Source organism: Ovis aries, chromosome 22 (assembly GCF_016772045.2).
Source record: "Ovis aries strain OAR_USU_Benz2616 breed Rambouillet chromosome 22, ARS-UI_Ramb_v3.0, whole genome shotgun sequence".
Lineage (NCBI taxonomy): Eukaryota > Metazoa > Chordata > Mammalia > Artiodactyla > Bovidae > Ovis > Ovis aries.
In genome coordinates, this window is record NC_056075.1 from 20,161,569 (window position 1) to 20,181,884 (window position 20,316).

The window sequence follows — 20,316 nt, forward strand, 5'->3', positions numbered from 1 at the left end:
TAGCGGGCAAGCGGCAGGGTCACACAAGGGGACTCACAGCACAAACGCTGAGTCCTCACCAGCTGTTGGCAAACAGTCCATCAACGGGTCTTTCTCCAGCCTAGAAAATGCCAAATAACTGCCTGGGTGGATGAGTCTCCCCGTGTTTAATCACACTGTTAACTGGTTTTCACATTGTTTTTCACTTTCTATGCTCAGCCTGGGCCTTCCTATCAATACCGTCTGCTTACCAGAACTGAGAAAAAGTGGGAGGGTCCCAGGCATGAAGGCATCTGTATTGAGTGCCTGTTCCCCAGGGTGTGGCCAGAACATAAGTGGGAGGGAGATTTGTTTTTGAACAAGTCGGAAAATTTAAGTAAGAAGCAAGCTTTTTAACAATTTTACTGACAGTGTTATTGAAGCAACAGTTAGAACTGGACGTGGAACAACAGACTGGTTCCAAATAAGAAAAGGAGTACGTCAAGGCTGTATATTGTCACCCTGCTTATTTAACTTATATGCAGAGTACATCATGAGAAACGCTGGGCTGGAAGAAACACAAGCTGGAATCAAGATTGCCGGGAGAAATATCAATAACCTCAGATATGCAGATGACACCACCCTTATGGCAGAAAGTGAAGAAAAGCTAAAAAGCCTCTTGATGAAAATGAAAGAAGAGAGCGAAAAAGTTGGCCTAAAGCTCAACATTCAGAAAAGTAAGATCATGGCATCCGGTCCCATCACTTCATAGGAAATAGATGGGGAAACAGTGGAAACAGTGTCAGACTTTATTTTCTGGGACTCCAGAATCACTGCAGATGGTGACTGCAGCCATGAAATTAAAAGACGCTTACTCCTTGGAAGGAAAGTTATGACCAACCTAGATAGCATATTCAAAAGCAGAGACATTACTTTGCCAACTAAGGTCCGTCTAGTCAAGGCTATGGTTTTTCCTGTGGTCATGTATAGATGTGAGAGTTGGACTGTGAAGAAGGCTGAGCGCCGAAGAATTGATGCTTTTGAACTGTGGTGTTGGAGAAGACTCTTGAGAGTCCCTGGGACTGCAAGGAGATCCAACCAGTCCATTATGAAGGAGATCAACCCTGGGATTTCTTTGGAAGGAATGATGCTAAAGCTGAAACTCCGGTACTTTGGCCACCTCATGAGAAGAGTTGACTCACTGGAAAAAACTCTGATGCTGGAAGGGATTGAGGGCAAGAGGAGAAGGGGACGACTGAGGATGAGATGGCTGGATGGCATCACGGCCTCGATGGACGTGAGTCTGAGTGAACTCCGGGAGATGGTGATGAACAGGGAGGCCTGGTGTGCTGCGATTCATGGGGTCACAAAGAGTCGGACACTACTGAGCAACTGAACTGAACTGAAGATATTTTGAACATCCCAATGCCTGGACCACACGCCAGACTAATTAGGTCAGAACTTTCCTGGGTGGGACACAGGTCTCAATAAGTTTTAAACTCCCCAGCTAATTCCCACAGGCAGCCAGTGTCGAGAATCACTGAGCTAAAGTCTTTAAGATATATTTATCATTGTTGTTGTTGTTGTTTAGTTGCTAATTTGTGTCTGACTCTTTTGTGACCCCCTGAACTGCAGCCCTCCAGGCTCTTCTGTCCATGGGATTTTCCAGGCAAGAATATTGGAGTGGGCTGCCATTTCCTTCTCCAATATTTACCTTCAGGTGAGGATAAAGTAAAGGAATCCACAATGGGAGCAGAAAAATATTAGTCATAAGGATAGAAAGAAAAACAGGGTAGTCTTGGCCAGCTCTTCTCATACTCAACTCCATAAGAGTCATAAGAGTCACCTGAGGACCTACAGATTGTGACTCAAACTGCCAAGCTCCCAGGTGATCCTGAGATGCCTGGTTCAAGGGCCACACTGAATAGCAAGTGTCAAGAGCAGTGCTTCTCAAACTCTAATGTACATAAGAATTACCTGGGATATCATTAAAGCAGCTGTCTGGACCCCACCCACCAAGATCCAGATTCTGTAAGTCAAGAATAGAACCCAAGAACCTGCATCATTTTTTAAAGTCATTCATTTTAATTTAAGAATAATTGCTTTACAATATTGTATTGGTTTCTGCATACCTCAGCATGAATCAGCCATAAGTATACATATGTTCTCTCCCTCTGGGACCTCCCTCCCACCCTTTGGGTTGTCACCAGCCCTGGTTTGAGCTCCCTGAGCCAAGCAGCAAATTTCCGCTGGCGATCTGTTTCTCATACGGCGGTGTACACATTGCCTTGCTACTCTCTCCATTCATCCCACCCTCTCTGTCACCGCTCCCCCACGTCCACAAGTCTGTTTTCTATGTCTGCGTCTCCATTGCTGCCCTACAAATAGGTTCATCAGGACCATCTTTCTAGATTTCATATATACATGTTAATGTAGGATATTTGGCTTTCTGTTTCTGATTTATTTCACTCTGTATAATAGGCTTTAGGTTCATCCACTTCATTAGAACTGACTCAAATGCAAGAGCCTGCATTTTGAGTGAGGTGATATGCAATGCTGCTGGTCCCACACTTCAAGTGATAGAGAGTCACCAAGACCACAGTAAGGAAGAAGAGGCACTTGGGACTTCCCTAGTGGTCCAGTGCTCCCAATGCAAGGGACCCAGTTTCAATCTCTGGTCAGGGAACTGGATCCCTCAGGCTGCAATGGAGACCTGGCACAGCCAAATAAATAAATAAATATTTTTTAAAAAAACGAAGGAAAGAGGCACTCAATACTACCTACCAAATGAATAAAAGATATTGTAGGGATACCAGAAAGAATAAAAATGTAGCAAAGCCACTAGATTTTACAAGGTGAAGGTCATAAGTGAGGCAGAAACCATAAAACCATAAAATGATTTCTGCTTTCCTTGGTTCTCTATTTTCAAGCAGTAAGCTTTCCCCCAGCTTCTATATTTTATCTTGGGAACAATTACCTTACCAAAGTGCTATAACTATTTTTGAAAGAGAAAGCAAATCAATTATTTGATTTTCTTTTCAAGGCATAGGAGGTATGCTAATAGGGTCCTTGAGAGCTCTTCTCTGTGGATATGCCTAAACCATCTAGAAGCTACATTTATTAAGGACCTTTGGAGGTTATTCCAACTTCTTCAAATACCAAAGTACAGTTGTAATGTTGCAGACACTTATAACTTTCTTTAGGGCAAGGTTTCCAACCTTGACACTCCTTATGTTGAGGCTGTTGTAGAGCAACACTACATGCAACCTCTAGATGCCAGTATCATCTCCTGCCCCAAGTTGTGACAAGCCAGATTGTCTCCAGACTGCCAAATGTTCCCTGGGAGGCAAAAATCAGCCCCAGTTGAGAACCACTGCTTCAAAAGCAATGTTTGAAAACCTAGTCACCCTTCTAAGAAGTCTGACTTATAGCTTGGGCATGTTAATGCCAGGTAGTGAAGACAGGGCACTACCAGTAACCAGCGCTAGGACCACCCTTTGGATTCTTGGGGCAACAGAAAAGACTAGCTTGACTTTCAGAAGTGGGAAATTTTATTGACCTTAGTTATACTAAGAGCCTAATAGATGGTGCAGTACCTCAAACTTGTCTCATTGGTACAAAAGCATCACTTGAAATGCAAATTCTCAGACCCCACCCGTGGCAGATTCATGTCAATGTATTGGCAAAACCAATACAATATTGTAAAGTAATTAGCCTCCAATTAAAATAAATACATTTATATTTAAAAAAAAAAAAAAAGAAAGAAACTTCTTTCCAGGCTCAGCATGAAAGAGTCACCTGCCACTCAGTGCCCTGTAACAAAATACCATAACCACCACATCATATGAGAGAAAGCATTCATCAGCTTGCCACACAACTATCATTTGTCCAGGAGGTTCTTTTCTCTCCTTTCACGAGTACTTAACATCTTGTGACTTAAACCAAGTACACAGAAAGGAAGAGGATTGTATTAGAAATCTCAGTGCTTGTTTCTCTTCCTCAGTAGAGGTCATCAGAAAAATAACCAGAGTGCCATAGAGCCTACCTATAAACCAGTGGTTTTCAAACTTTAGCCTGCATCATAACCAGCTAAAAGTTTATTAAACCACTGATCGCTGGACTGTACCGCCCGAGATTCTGATTTACTAGGTCTAGAGTGGGGTCTGAGAATTTGCATTTCAAGTGATGCTGATAGTCCAGGGACCACTCTTTGAGAACCGTGACTGTAAAGCAAGTAATAATTCTCAGACTTGGCTGAACATTGATATTACCTGAGGAATGTTTTTAACTATTGGCGTCATGGCTGTATCCCAAACAAATGAAATCAGGATGTCTGGGAATGAGATCCAGTCTTCAGTGTATTTGTTAGTTTCTTAGATGATTCTTGTATAGAGCCAGCATTGAGAAACACTGAACTAGGTGGAATGTATTCCAAAGCATTGGGATACCTCTACCCCAGGTGGCCCTGCTTAATGGAGGGCTTTAGTATGGCATCACTGACCCGATGGACGTGAATCTGAGTGAACTCCGGGAGTTAGTGATGGACAGGGAGGCCTGGCATGCTGCGATTCATTGGGTCGCAAAGAGTCGGACACGACTGAGCGACTGAACTGAACTGAATCCTATATTCTTACCCGTTATGCTTCTTTGAGGATTACTTCTCCATTTCCACCAAAATCATCCTAACACTGTGGTGCAAACGAGTCTTAAGCCATAGGTGTGTATTCTCTACTTCATGTTTCATCGAGCTGTAGACAGCAATGGAGCTGAAGATTGCAAATCAGAGTCTGAAAGGAAGTAGCCTGCTGCTGCTGCTGCTAAGTCGCTTCAGTCGCTTCCGACTCTGTGTGACCCCATAGACGGCAGCCCACCAGGCTCCCCCGTCCCTGGGATTCTCCAGGCAAGGACACTGGAGTGGGTTGCCATTTCCTTCTCCAATGCAAGAAAGTGAAAAGTGAAAGTGAAGTCGCTCAGTCGTGTCCAACCCTCAGCGACCCCATGGACTGCAGCCCTCCAGGCTCCTCCATCCATGGGATTTTCCAGGCAAGAATACTGGAGTGAGGTGCCATTGCCTTCTCCGAGCAAGTAGCCTAGAGGGCAACAAATCAAGGCTTAAGGAGTCTACAGCTGCTGGAAGCCACGAAAGGCATGTCAACAGGCCAAATCATCAGGACAGGACTGGGGCTTCTGCTGAGGCTGGATACCAGGAACATGGCAGGGATTCAAGCCAGTAGCTACGAGTTCAGAAGTAGAACACTACTGAACCAGAATGAAATGTATTCGTACAACAGAGACAGCTGTTGCCTTAATTTCTAAAAAGTGCATTGCAGTAAAATCCATTGTTTCCTTATCTTTCAATTCAGTCCAGAGATTTTCATCTGTTGGTGTTCAGTGCCATGGTAGTATGGTCAAGGGACATGTTAAAATACCTCATCAAGTGGTAGCGTTCATGAGTTTTCTGTTTAAAGAATTGCCTTTTGCCTGATTGTATCTTTTTTTTAAGTGCGTGCAGTGAACAGGCTTCTCATTATGGTGGCTCCTCTTACTGCAGAAGGTGGGCTCTAGGCACATGGGCTCAGTAGTTGCAGTGGAGAGGCTTAATTACTCCATAGCATGTGGATTCTTCCTGGACCAGGGATCGAACTCGTGTTCCATGTACTGGCAGATGGATTCTTAACCACTCGATCACCAAGTAAGCCCTGAGTCTTTATATCTTAATCAGATCAAATAGGGCCTTGGAATTAGCAAACTTAAATTTTTTCACTTTGACTATTTTTAGCAAAAGGAAGAGTGATTTTTCCAGGGACCCAGTTGCTTTGGACTTACCTATAGGCTGGGAGGGTGCAGAGCAAAGTACTGAGCAAAGCACCCTCAGCAGTTCAACACAGTGTTGCTGTTCTCCACGTACCCTCTTGTTTACAGTAACAATCCTAAAGGAATAGTCTGTTTTAATTCTTCAAGTAAAGTCGGCACCCAATGAGAGAGAATCCAGAAGCTGAGAAAGAAGCTATCTTGCTTCAAAATATGCACAAGAAACACTTGTATATGACCCAGTTCCTATTGTCTCTCAATAGATTCTGAAGAAAGCAGGACCAAACATCTCTAATTCACAAAATGAAGGCTTCTCACAATTCTCAGGAAATCTGCTCACAATGTCCATGACTCTCCTGTACCCTGTATGAAACATCTTAACAAATTGTTAGTTCTATATAAATGTTAATGTTCATCATCATTAACCTAAATTATTTCACAGTTCAGTTTAGTTGCTCAGTCATATCTGACCCTTTGCTACTCCATGCACTGCAGCATGCCAGGCTTCCTGTCTATCACCAACTCCCAGAGCTTGCTCAAACTCATGTCCATCAAGTCGGTGATTCCATCCAACCATCTCATTCTCTGTCATCCCCTTCTCCTCCTGCCTTCAATCTTTCCCAGTATCAGGATGTTTTCCAAGGAATCAGTTCTTGGCATCAGGTGGCCAAAATATTGGAGTTTCAGCTTCAGCATCAGTCCTTCCAATGAATATCCAGGACTAATTTCCTTTAGGATTGACTCGTTTGATCTCCTTGCAATCCAAGGAACTCTCAAGAGTCTTCTACACTGCAGTTCAAAAGTATCAATTCTTTGGCACTCAGCTTTCTTTATAGTCCAGTTCTCACATCCATACATGACTACTGGAAAAACCATAGCTTTGACTAGATGGACCTTTGTTGGAAAAGTAGTGTCTCTACTTTTTAATAAGCTGTCTAGGTTTGTCATAGCTTTTCTTCCAAGGAGCAAGCATCTTTTAATTTCATGGCTGCGGTCACCATCTGCAGTGATTTTGGAGCCCAAGAAGATAAAGTCTCTCACTGTTTCCATTGTTCCCCCATCCATTTTCCATGAAGTGATGGGACCAGAATCTGTTATCTTAGTTTTTTAAATGTTTTTCACTCTCCTCTTTCACTTTCATCAAGAGGCTCTTTAGTTCTTCTTCACTTTCTGCCTTAAGGGTGGTGTCATCTGCATACCTGAGGTTATTGATATTTTAAATTTCTTTCACAGATACCCAAATTTCTAGTAAGTTGGAAGGAAATTGAAATCAATCGGCTAATGGTTGTGAGAGGGAACTTGAGAAATTCTGCTAGTCTGTAGAGGGACAGCATTCACAGAACCTCATAGAAGGACATCAGCGGGGATTAACCAAGACTGAAGCCACTCCCTCAAGTGTGCCATTTGGAAGTAAACACAGCACTCATCCATGGGAGGAGAAATAAAGCATGTTAGAAACCAGTTTTTGCCCAGCAAAAGATGGAAACACTTGTGAAATTTGAGCCCCCACTGGTGCAGTTTTGAATACTCATAGGTCATCCCTGAGGGTTCGTAAGATCTCTAATAGAGACATGAACCTACTCCATCCCAGGCCCACAGCTCCCCAGCACTTCTGGGGCTCAGGAAGAGGAAGAGTGCCAGGAGTTGCGTCTCCAAGGCCAGCTGCTTTGGGGGAAGGACCTGGGGTATGTGTGTCATGGGAACAGCTGGCTTTCTTGTCCCATTGTCAGCTCAGAACAGGGTTATGTGATTATTGATTCCTATTCCAGTCTGTCCGCAAGAAACAATGACTTCCTTCATTTGTAGATCTCTACAGGCACTTGACGGACTCATAAAGGCTGATTGTGAATTATAAAATATTTCTAAATAGATTACACAAGTACATTGTCTTGAATATCATATAATTAGGACTTGAAATCATTATTCCCTGATGATCATATCGTTTGTCCTCAAATTGACCTTGAAATGTGTAGACCAAAGGTGGATTTTCACATGAAAGTTAGGACACTTCTTGTGAAACAACATAAGATGTTGATTTATATAATCCCATTATATGAACTAACCTCTTAGTGGCAGGAAGTACGGCTGTATTATATATATTCTGGGCTTCACATAACAAAAAATTATCCAATTATAGAAAATAATTTTAAGAAATCACTTTTCCAACTTTTCCCATTATGCTAGTCATTTGTTTTGTCATCTGCTAGCACATGTTAGCAGGAAAGTGAGAGCAGGTGCCAGAAATTTAAGAACATGTGTTAAAAAAAACAATTTTAAATTGAGCACATCCTAACAATTAACATAATCTAATTTAAGCTACAAAACACTTCAATCCAATTGGGCAGGATGTAGTTGTTTCAAAGATTAATTTTAGAACCACTGATTCAGTTTAAATGTTAATTTAAACACACTGCATTTTAGTTTTTAAAAAGGGTTTTGTCTGGTTTTAATATCATGTATTACATAAACTGGACTTTTATTCAGTCTTAGTTCAGTTCATCAGGCACTTATTGGCTGCCTGTTGTGTAGAGAAAACCCTGACTAAGTGTATGAGCCTTTGTCCTGAAGAATCTTACAATCTGAGGAAGACATGTAGGCCCAGTAGAGCAGGGGTCCCCAACCTCCAGGCCATGGACTGGTACCTCCTGTCAAATCAGTGGCAGCATTAGATTAGAAATAAAATGCACAGTAAGTGTAATGCACTTGAATCATCTCAAAACCATCCCCCTCCCCATCTATGGAAAAATTGTCTTCCACGAAACCAGTCCCTGGTGCCAAAAAGTTTGGGGACTGCTGCTGTAGAGGACACACACATTGTAAGTTATGAGAAACAGCAAATTGTGATAAGTGCTTTAATGGAGTTATCAAGGGCTTAGAAACACACAGGCAAGGAAAGGTTGGTTCAGATTTCAGATTCAGAGTGGGGCAAATCCAGGAGAGCTTTCTTGAAGAGCTGGCACTGAGCTGAAACTTGAAGGTCCAATGGAGACAGAATGGGAAAAGGAGACAGTGTGAGTGAGCGCCTGGAAAATGGGCGTGGAGGAAGTTAGGAGCTGGAGGTAACGCAGCTCCATTGGAGGCAGGGATATTTGGAGGATGTGGCAGGGCATGCAGTTAGAAAGACAGGGAGGCGCTACATTTTATAGTCTTGAGAATACCAAACTAATGAGCCTAGCTTTGACTTTGTGCACACTAGGGAGGGTGTTTGAGAGGGGGAGTGGCCTGATCAAGTCAGTTTGGGAGTAAGACACAGGATAAGTTGAAGGTGGAGAGGAAATTAGAGACTATTTTTGAGTGATATAGATGCCATCTGTCCCGTTAAAAATCCCAATTAGTAGCTATCTTGCGATTTGAAGCATTTGAAACAGAAATTCATGTTGTTTAAATTTTAAGGATTAATTATGCCCTGGCAAGCTTACTACTCTGATATTTCTAACAGTGGGCAAGCAAAAGCTTATACAGGGTAGCAGTGATAAGGCATGAACTTCCTTTCTTAGGGAGGCGGCGCAAGAATGACATCTGAATCAGTACCCTAGATAGTCTCCTAATTTAAGGAGATGTTCTCCTAGCCAAGGAAAAGAACCACCCAGATTGTCCTTTTAGAAACAGATCCAGAAAACGCATCTATCAGTGGATGAAAATAAACCAAGGTGAAGCAGGACTCAGGTAAGACAGTCTCTAGATTAGGACCAAAAACCAGTTTACCTGGGTTCATAAAGTCTAGCTTTGCCACTTACAGACTGTAACTTTAGGCTTATTAGTTAACCAACCTGTGCCTCAGTTGTTTTGCTCGTAAAATAGGAATAATAATGGTACTTGTCTCAGGGGTTGTTATGAGGATGAAATGAACTGATACATGTAAAGTGCTCCAAATAGTACCTGGCCTGTAGTTATCTCAATAATTGTTAACTGTTGTTAGTCAGTTGTTGGGCAGTAAGTTAACTAAACTGCCTATGACATATTGTAGTTTACACAGTGCCTTCACACCATGGAAACCTCCCTGACCCTCCTCCCTAACTACCCTAGTGACTATCTGTGCAACTGATCCTGGACACATCCACTAGGTCATTTGAACTCCACAATCACTTGATGGAAATTGATTGTCCTAGTTACCTCTGCTATTAACAAGCCACTTCAAAACTTGGAAGCATAAAACAACAACCATTTTATCATGCTCACAGATTCCTGAGTCAGGAATTCAGTGGGACTTGCTTCTCTCTGCTTCACAGTGATTGTGCCTGTGGTTAGAAACGTCTTAGATGACTGGGGAGAATGCCAGCAGGTGGGGCAGGATCCACTGCCATAGAAGGCTTCTTCTCTAACCTGTCTGGCACTTTGGTGGGATGGCAGAAAGACCAGGCTTAGCTGGGACTGTCACCTAAGCACCAACCTGGGTCCCCTTCACGTGGTGGCCTCATGGTAGTCATCAGACTTCTTAGAGTGTTTCTGCAGCAGAAGCTATATGCCTTTAATGATGCATTCTCAGAAGCCTCATTGCAGACACTTCTCTGTTCTCTGAGCTTCCCTGGTGGCTCAGGTGGTAAAGAATCTTCTTGCAAGACAGGAGACCCGGGCTTGATCCCTGGGTCAGGAAGATCCCCTGGGCTTGGAGAATTTCATGGACAGATGAGCCTGGTGGGTTACAGTCCATGGGGTCGCCAAGAGTCAGACACAAGTGAGCAACTAACACTTGCACTTTCCCTGTTCTCGATTGATTGAAGCAGTCACAAGCCTGCCCAGACTCAAGGGAGTTGATTAGACCACGCTTCTCAATGGGAGGCATATCAAAGCCTCTGGGAGCCATATTGAAAATCACCATTTTAGTATTATCCGCTAATGCTGGATGAGAAGCTTGAGATTCAGTACAGGTTTAATGTACTGGTTTGTCCAGGGTGAGTCGCACAAACAGTCACTAAGATAGTTAGTGATGAGGGCGAGGAGGTTTGCAGGCTTCTAACCTAGTTCTTCTAACTCCAAATTCTAATTCTCTCAATTAGATTATTCATCCTCCTTCAGCTTAGATATACTTCTTAATCCAGGAAAATTACAGGAGATGAAATGGCATTGTGTATATCAGGTAACTTTCTATTTATTTGTTTACTTGTGGCTATACTGGATCTTTGTTCCCACACATGGGCTTTCTCTAGATGTGGCACGTGGGCTCCAGAGCACAGGCTCAGTAGTGGTGGCACACAGGCTTAGCTGTTTCGAGGCATGTAGAATCTTCCCAGACCATGGATCAAACCCATGTGCCCTGTATTGGCACACAAATTCTTAATCACTGGACTACCAGGGAAGACCAAGTAACTTGCTTCAAAAGAGATAGTGATATAAAAGTATAAAGTTTGCATTTATAAGAGGTTGTACACAAACTTCACATTTTAAAGAGATCCTGGAATGGGTTCAGCGGTTCAGTCCCAAGATTGGTCAGAGAGCAATTTAGTATCGTTTTCTCACGAGGAAAGTTCTCTGAAAATATCCCAGATGCTTCACTGTGACTTCCTTTGTCTCTAGGAAAGTCTCACCTGGCCATTGTCCAGCGGGTGAATAACGAGGGAGAAGGGGACCCCTTCTACGAGGTGATGGGCATCGTCACACTGGAGGACATCATAGAGGAGATCATCAAATCAGAGATCCTGGATGAAACTGACCTCTACAGTAAGTGGCTCTTGTCCAAACCCATCGTATTTTCCTCTGAGGTTCTCAGAGCTGGCTTAATTTAATGGACAGTGTGAAAGGGGGTCAGGACAAGCCCCAAGTGTTGCTGTGTGTCAGCCCTCTCCTGCCAGGGCCTGGCATGGCAAGATGCCCCAGCTTGAACCACCAATGAGTCGCTGAGAGTATGCTAGCTAAATGTTTATCAAGAGAGAACCTTCAGGAACAGAGCCAAGACTATGAAAAGGGGACCTCCTGGCCTTTGGATGGAGGAAATGAAGTGCACCTTGGATGACCTCTCTGCCCACGTTTCTGTCCCCTGTGTTGTTCCTGGTTTGTCTCTTTGTCCACCTGGACACAGACCCTGGCATCCCTGGGGGTTCACTCATGATTCACTCACAACAACATCAGCGTGCTGTCGAGACTCATGACATCACCCAGCATGGCCTAAGCCAAACTAAGTCATCCTTTTAGACGCTGCTCTTGTGTGTTTTCAGCCCTGCTGCCTGGTCCCCCCTTCCTCCCTTTCTACCCCTGGCTCTGGTCTTGTCTCCTCACCCTCCTTCCCACTCCCCCTCAGGAACAACACAGTTTCCTCCCTGCGATAGTGACTGCTTTCATTACTGAGACTTATCAAAGCTTTGCTCACAAACATTGCAAAGGCCTGCTTTCCTCAAAAATGGGAGTGTTATCAAATCCATGGGAGTTCCTAGGCCAGTAAGTGTCCCCTCCTCCCAATGTCATCAAGTGGGACAGCAGTCCCCATCCTCCCCTCAGAGAACCCATTCCAGATCTGTGTCCTTGGTTTGCTAGAGGCAACTGTTCAGAGACAAGCTCCTAGTAGAAAAAACTTCAAGACTCTAAGGCAGTGAGTGGTACAGAAAGAGTGCTTGCCTTTGGGGTGAGAAGAGATCAGACCAAGGTGGGCCAAGCCTTGATGAAACATAGCAGGAGCGCCACGGTGTCTGCTGTTGCAGTGGAGCCCTGGCCCAGCTCATCACCTTAAAATAGGGGTTGATCTCTCCATCCCCCAATCCTTTCTCCCTTCTCCACCTCTGACTGTCACTCTGCTCTAGATTTAGAAATCCCAATCTATATCTCAATAGATATATTGGAGAAAACACTCACACTAAAGTGTTAGTGGCTGACGTTAATAGTAGTGACAACAGTCTGAGTAAGCTCTTCCTAGGGCATTTGTCCGAAGAAGGCACTGGCACCCCACTCCAGTACTCTTGCCTGGAAAATCCCATGGACAGAGGAGCCTGGTGGGCTGCAGTCCATGAGGTCGTGAAGAGTCGGACACGACTGAGCGGCTTCACTTTCACTTTTCACTTTCATGCATTGGAGAAGGAAATGGCAACCCACTCCAGTGTTCTTGCCTGGAGAATGCCATGGACCGGGGAGCCTGGTGGGCTGCCGTCTATGGGGTCGCACAGAGTCGGACATGACAGAAGCGACTTAGCAGCAGTAGCAGCAGCAGGGCATTTATCTCAACAACCTGATCTTCCAATACTCACTATTAAAATAGAAGAAATGGGGACTTCCCTGGCAGTCCAGTGGTCAAGACTTCATCTTCCAACGCAGGTGGTATGGGTTCAATCCTTGCTTGGAGAGCTAAGACCTCAAATGCCTCATGGCCAAGAAAACCAAAACATAGAACAGAAGCAATACTGTAACAGATTCAATAAAAACTTTAAAAATGGTTCACATAAAAAAATGATTTTAAAAATAAATAAAATAGAAGGAATGAAGAGGGAGATCAGAGGAAACTGATTCTCCGGTGATTAACTATTTGGTAGTATTCTGATGCAGGAGAGAGAGGGAATATTTAGACGAACACGTCATATAAATCAGAAGGTTACTTACTAGTAATGGAAAAGATAGATGGTCTTTTATCAGACCAGATAAAATGGTCTGATAGATATATTTGCTGCTCTGTTGCTAAACCATCCTCTCTCTAAAAGAGAGGGTTACGATTTTCCCACTCCTATAAATAAGCATGAATCCTTAAGAACGGTGAGAAGGCTGAGGAGCCAGGACTACTGTGTTGCTTCTCCCCAGATCCTGACCCCGAGGGGAGCTGGGCCTGGATCTCACTGTGGGATCTCACCATTTGTGGCAACCAGACACAAGGAGCCTTAAAGCTGGGGCCGGGAGTCCAAGGCAGGCCCACAAGAGAGCAGAAGAGCAGTGTGGAGGAAGGCACTTTCTTCCTTCTAGAAGGGAACTCAGTCACGTGGCAGAGCGAAATCAGGAGGGGGAGAGTCCCAGGGAGCCCGTCCCCTGGAGTTCTCTCCCTTTCATTTCCACTGTGTCTGTTCAGCCTGCACTGAGAGTTCCCTGCACTGCTGTTTTGCTCCAGGCCAACTTTAGAAAAACCCTAATCTGCTTTTGTGCTCCCCTAGCGCAGGTTAAGATAGGCTAAAGTTTCAATATTTTACTCAGTACTAAGGGAAAGCAAGAGACATATAACCAAAGAAAGCCTACCCTTTACCCCAAAACAGATTTTTATTGATTCATTTGACTATGTCAGGTCTTGGATGCAGCCCTGAGGATCTTTTTAGTTGCAACATGCAAACACTTCGTTGTGGCATTTGGTATCTTAGATCCCTGCTGCTGCTGCTGCTGCTGCTAAGTTGCTTCAGTCGTGTCCAACTCTGTGTGACTCCATAGATGGCAGCCCACCAGGTGTCCCCGTCCCTGGGATTCTCCAGGCAAGAACACTGGAGTGGGTTGCCATTTCCTTCTCCAATGCATGAAAGTAAAAAGTGAAAGTGAAGTTGCTCAGTCATGTCTGATCCTTAGCGACCCCATGGACTGCAGCCTACCAGGCTCCTCCATCCATGGGATTCTCCAGGCAAGAGTACTGGAGTGCGGTGCCATTGCCTTCTCCACTTCGATCCTTGACCAGGGGTCAAACCCAGGTCCCCTGCCTTGGGAGCGTGGAGTCTTAGCCACTGGACCACCAGGGAAGTCACCCCCTGAAAATAAATAAATAAATATATATATATATATATATATATATATATATATATAGACAAGATTTTTAAAAGCAGGGAGAAAAATTAAATTGGAAAAAGCAGAGATTTTTTTCAATCAATAATCACAATAGTCCTGCCTGAGGCCCCCACCTGGAGAACTCACCTTTATGGATTATAGAGCTAGTTGCATTTTTTCTCCTTCTTTCCTTAATTTCCCCCAATTCTCTCCCAGTGGAGGGGCCAGGGTTGAAGCAAGAGAATTGTGAGTGGAAAGAGGGAGTGACCACCCCCCTCCTCCTTTGGGTGACATCCCTCAGGTACTGCTCAGAGCATGGTTTAAATCAGTGGGAAGAGACCAGGTGAGTCCAGCTCTGGGGACAGGAGTATGGCCAAGGCAGAAACCCCCCAGGCCCTGCCATAGTCCTTGATGCTAAGAACACAAGTCCCTTGTGTGTGAAGGCCTTTATGTAAGCATACAGTTATTTGTAAGCATTTCACAGATAGATTCTGATGGGAGTCTCATAATAACTACCTGAGATGAGCAGAAAAATTACGATTAATCGTTAACCTGGTGGCTCAGATGGTAAAGAATATGCCTACAATGCAGGAGACCTGAGTTCTTTCCCTGAGTTTCGAAGACCCTGAAAAAGGGAATGGCTACCCACTCCAGTATCCTTGCCTGGAGAATCCCACGGACAGAAGAACCTGCCAGGCTACAGTCCCTGGGGTTGAATACAGTCGGACACGATGGAGTGACTAAGCATGCAGGCACTAAACTTATGAGAAGAGTTATGATTAATCACTAACTTTATTGTATAAATTAAAGCACACAAGACTGTGATGCTTAGAGATGCTGCAAAGCTCATAAGCAGGGGAGCCAGTCCTAGAAGCCTGAACTTGGGAGCCCCAAGCTGGCCTTCCGCTTTTCCACTGTTCACCACTTCAGCGCAATTAATACAGAGACTTGTTGACACTTTCCAGAAATCCCCATGGTCCCAAAGGACCTGTCTCAGGTGAAACCTCCAAAAATCAACAGTGGCTCTGAGATGGTTGCCGTCTGTCCCCTGTCCCCACAGCAGACAATCGGAAAAAGCAGAGGGTCCCACACAGGGAGAGGAAGCGGCACGACTTCTCCTTGTTTAAGCTTTCCGACTCGGAGATGAGGGTGAAGATCTCGCCACAGCTTCTGCTGGCTACACACCGCTTCATGGCCACAGGTATGATGGCCCTGCCCTCCTGCACCTCCACCCCAGGCAGACAAGGCAGCTCTGGAGGGTGGGACCCAGGCACCAGTCATCCTTAATACCTTGTAACGTGAGTCCAGTGCAGGGACTGAGAACCTCTGTTCCAGAAGAGGAGGTTATCCTTGGGCAGGGGCAACAGGACCCTACATTTGCTCGTTTTCAGCCTCCGATCTTCTTGGGGTAAGTGAGTATGATGCAACTCTGCTTTTCTCTCTTCTACTTGAGAAAAGAGCTGAGGAATCCACCACTGCACTTTCCCTTCCTCTACCTGCTTCATGGTGGGGGTTGGTGGCCCAGAGGGTTCATCTGGGAGGGACAGGTGATGTCCTATGTAGCTACAAAGGCCCTGGGGCCCGGACTCTCCAGGGGCCATGTAGGCCTGTGATCTATGAGTTCTTCAAATACAGACGTGGATTGTGAATCCCAGAATCTTTAGAGAAAAAAAAAAAGAGAGGATCCAAAGATAAACTTCTCCTTCTTGTAAAGAAGGTAAAATTTTCTTTGAACTGTCTGATCTTCTCATTCATGCCTAATTAATGTGCTGACCTATAACGATCACACACATTAGTAAGTTCACTGTTTAATTAATCCAGCATGTATTTATTGAGTGCATAATGAATGCTAGTACTGTTCCAGATGCTAAAAGGTAGCAAACTTTAAATTGGAGCTTCTTTAGGGTTTTAAACATGTAATATAGTTCTGATCTAACATGTAATTATAGTTCTAATATAGTCTTTCAATGTTGATGCAGATCTCAACTGAATATGTGACTTCCTAGAACAAAGCAGATGTATCTGTAAATATGATATGCCATAATGTAATAGTATAGTATAACATAACATAATAATATAGTATAGAATAATACCTATTAATATGTAAATACAATGCAATGATGCTTCTTATTGAGAACTTTCCACTTAAATAATTAAGTGTTCCTGTTAACTTGAAATTTCATTTTACTCAACAGATATACATCATACAAATAAGTCAGATCAAATTCTCTGTATTTCATTTGATCATAGCATTAAAACAAAAACATTTTTAGTCATGTTCACATGGCTTCACGACCCCATGGACTGCAGCCTACCAGGCTCCTCCATCCATGGGATTTTCCAGGCAAGAGTACTGGAGTGGGATGCCATTGCCTGGTAGGCTGCAGTCCATGGGGTCGCTAAGAGTCGGACACGACTGAGCGACTTCACTTTCAATTTTCACTTTCACGCATTGGAGAAGGAAATGGCAACCTACTCCAGTGTTCTTGCCTGGAGAATCCCAGGGACGGGGGAGCCTGGTGGGCTGCCGTCTATGGGGTCGCACAGAGTTGGACACGACTGAAGTGACTTAGCACTTAGCACTCACATGGCTTACTTATCCATGTCCGACTCCAGCTGCTTTTTAAACCACTATATTGCAATATAGTTGACATACAAAAAATGATACATATTTAATGTAAACATCTTGATGAGCTTGGAGATACACATACATTCATAAAACCATCATCATAATCTGTGCCATAAATATAAACATCACTTCTAAAAGTTTCCTGCCACCTTCTATATGTGTTATTACTATTTGTCTCTCTCTCTCTGTGTGTGTGTGTGTGTGTGTGTGTGTGTGTTAATATAAGATCTTAGCAAAATTTTAAGTTCAGTTCAGTTCAGTTGCTCAGTCATGTCCGACTCTTTGCGACCCCATGGATCGCAGCACGCCAGGCCTCCCTGTCCATCACCAGCTCCTGGAGTTTACCCAGACTCATGTGCATTGAGTAGGTGATGCCATCCAACCATCTCACCCTCTGTTATCCCCTCCTCCTCCCACCTTCAATCTTTCCCAGCATCAGGGTCTTTTCAAATGAGTCAGTTCTTGACGTCAGGTGGCCAAAGTATTGGCGTTTCAGCTTCAGCATCAGTCCTTCCAGTGAATATTCAGGACTGATTTCCTTTAGGATGGACTGGTTGGATCTCCTTGCTGCCCAAGGGCCTCTCAGGAGTCTTCAGTGTAGCATGTCCTTGGGCTCCATATGCTGTGCAGTAGATCTCTAGGATTTATTCATCTGGCATCACTGGAACTCTGTACCCTCTGACTAGTATCCCCATTACCTCCGTCTCCCAGCCCATTCTACTCTCTGTTTCTATGAATTTGACTATTTTAGATTCATCATATAACTGGTATCATGTAGTATTTGTCCCTCTGTGCCTGGCTCCTCCAGGTTCATCCATGCTGTCACAAATGGTAGGATTCTCTTCTTTTTTAAGTCTACGTGCAGCTTTAAATAAAGTCAACGAGAAAATTAATAACAAAATCGACACTGTCAAAACAGGGACCTGAAATGCCAGTGCAGGTACCCATATCCCCAGAGGGCCCGAAGATGCACACTTGGGCTTAAGACACTCCCCCACCCCCACCCACCCAAGGGAATTGCAGGATGGAGCGTGGAGCGCGAATGGCTCTGGTAGTGTCCACCCTGACTCCTCCCTGCTGCCGATTCCTCCTGCCTTCACTCTCCTTTAGAAGTGGAGCCGTTTAAGTCTCTGTACCTCTCGGAGAAGATCCTGCTCCGGCTCTTGAAACATCCCAATGTGATCCAGGAGCTGAAGTTTGATGAGAAGAACAAGAAGGCCCCAGAACACTACCTCTACCAGCGGAACCGCCCCGTGGACTACTTTGTGCTGCTTCTGCAGGTGAGTGGGAAAGGCTTAGACCCTCCAAGGGCAAGGTAGGACTTCTCCAGGCTGAAGAGGAATGCCCACGCCTCCTCCGGGCCAGGTTCCAAGGCTGCCTTGGGAGCAAGGCCAGTTGGGGCGGGCGTTTGTCCCTGACTCACAGAAGGAGATAGGTGTGACTGGCTGGCATCCTAGAGTGATGGGATCTTTATGGCATTTAGTCTGATGTCAGCAATGTTTGTGGTTGGGAGTGCAGTGGGTAACTCCCAGCCAAGGGGTTCTGCTGCTGAACTTCGTAAACTGGTGTCCTACAAAATCCCTATCACCTCTTGTCTCTGCTTGGCCATGCCCAGGAATGCAACTGTGCACTGCCTCCCAAATTTCAGATACTCCTTGTTTTAAGCTCTTCTCTCTGTCAAGCAAAATCTCACCATCTCTGATTTCCACCCACTGGTCCTTGCTTTGCTCTCTGGAGGCACATGGGACACGTCCACTCTCTCTGCCACACTTCAACCATTGCAGTGCCTTACTCCTTTCCTAAAGGGGACTATGAGGGAATAAACAAGAAAATGAGAGAGGTGCAGCATCTTGCTGGTACTCACATGAGTACAGTCATCCTCCCTGCCCTGAGAGGGTGTAAATAAGTGGAGAAGCCTGTAAATAAGTGTCAGGCATGATTCCAGCCCCTTCTCCTGGCTTGGTTCCACCGTTAGCCCTGCCCCTACTCACCGTCTCTTCCTGATAAAATCTGGTGAACCCTAAATACAATGATTGTCTTAAAATCCTAATTAAATTCACATTGACTTAGAAAGGGCCTCTCTGTTACAGTCCCCCTGCCACCTGTCTGCTCCTACACAGTATATGCCTCAAACCCATCCTTCCAGATAGCCTCGTTAAAATGCCTTCTTCTCCAGAAATGGAGTCACATTCTTTACTGTTGGAAATTGAGAAGGGTGTTTGCATTGTTTATATAACACAAGGAACGCGAGTAGAGTCTTATGCCTAATATAAACGTAACCATTTTCAAATAAATCTTGGCGGGGGTAAAATATAGGAGCAAGAGGGTAGGTTCAGAAATTGGAAAGACCTAGTTTTAAAATCCCAATATTGGTACTTGTTAACTAACCTTGATTTAGTTATTTAATCTTTATGAGCCTCAAAATTGATTCATCTATAAAACTGGGGGTAAAAATAGTACAGGCCTTGTAGGGTCTGGGATGAATCCGTGCAGTGCATATACACGGTTTCAGACCCCTAATAGCATACCATATGCTCAAGCTTCTCACAGAATCTGGCTTTATCTCAGCTAGAGATAAGAGAGATGGTCTAGTCTTAGACTATACCACTGGAAGTTTATGGGATTTATGGTGTCCTGAGCTAGCTGGACCTGCCTCATGAAGGAGCCATTAGAGTCTTCAAAGAAAGCTTGCATGTTCATGACTGGATACTGCTTTATTAACTAAGCAAGAACTTTACTGCCAAGGGCTCCTGAAGTTAAAGCTGCTGTTTCAAAACATATCTGGATGGAATTCACATTCTCCTGTGATAAGATTTTAGGTCCACTTATTATCCAAACAGAAGTACTTAGGGTTGTCTTCACTAAAAGAGCTGGAAGTGCTCGTCCACACCCTTAGCACACTTCCTTCTTTCTCCAGGGTAAAGTGGAGGTGGAGGTTGGTAAGGAAGGCCTTCGCTTCGAGAACGGAGCCTTCACCTACTATGGTGTCCCAGCCATCATGACCACTGCTTGCTCAGGTATTCCAGTTTTCAAGCCATAGCTTATTGGGGAAGCAGTGGGCTAGTGGAGGAAATGTATCTGGGTTCCAAGTCATGACTGCTGTTGTGGACCCCGGACAAGCCTTTTACCTTCCTGGACTTTAGAAGTGGAAGTACATGGTAGACTGTAACATTATACAGTGGTAGGGATGTGGTAATTTTCAATATGAAAAGACACATTTATTTCACTCTTTATACGTCCACCTGATTACCTGTTTCTGCAGGGTT

At 44.4% G+C, this 20,316-nt stretch overlaps 1 protein-coding gene across 4 annotated transcripts in view; it reads left to right on the forward strand.

Annotated features, from left to right (window-relative positions):
* Positions 1 to 20,316, forward strand: part of CNNM1 (cyclin and CBS domain divalent metal cation transport mediator 1) — a 69,069-nt gene that overhangs the window by 18,600 nt on the left and 30,153 nt on the right. For all 4 annotated transcript variants that reach the window (XM_042238952.1, XM_042238953.1, XM_027960301.2 and 1 more), the window contains exons 2-5: positions 11,284 to 11,427; positions 15,482 to 15,622; positions 18,161 to 18,330; positions 19,968 to 20,067. In XM_042238952.1, coding sequence (XP_042094886.1) covers positions 11,284 to 11,427; positions 15,482 to 15,622; positions 18,161 to 18,330; positions 19,968 to 20,067 — 555 coding nt within the window. The remainder of the gene's footprint in view (positions 1 to 11,283; positions 11,428 to 15,481; positions 15,623 to 18,160; positions 18,331 to 19,967; positions 20,068 to 20,316) is intronic.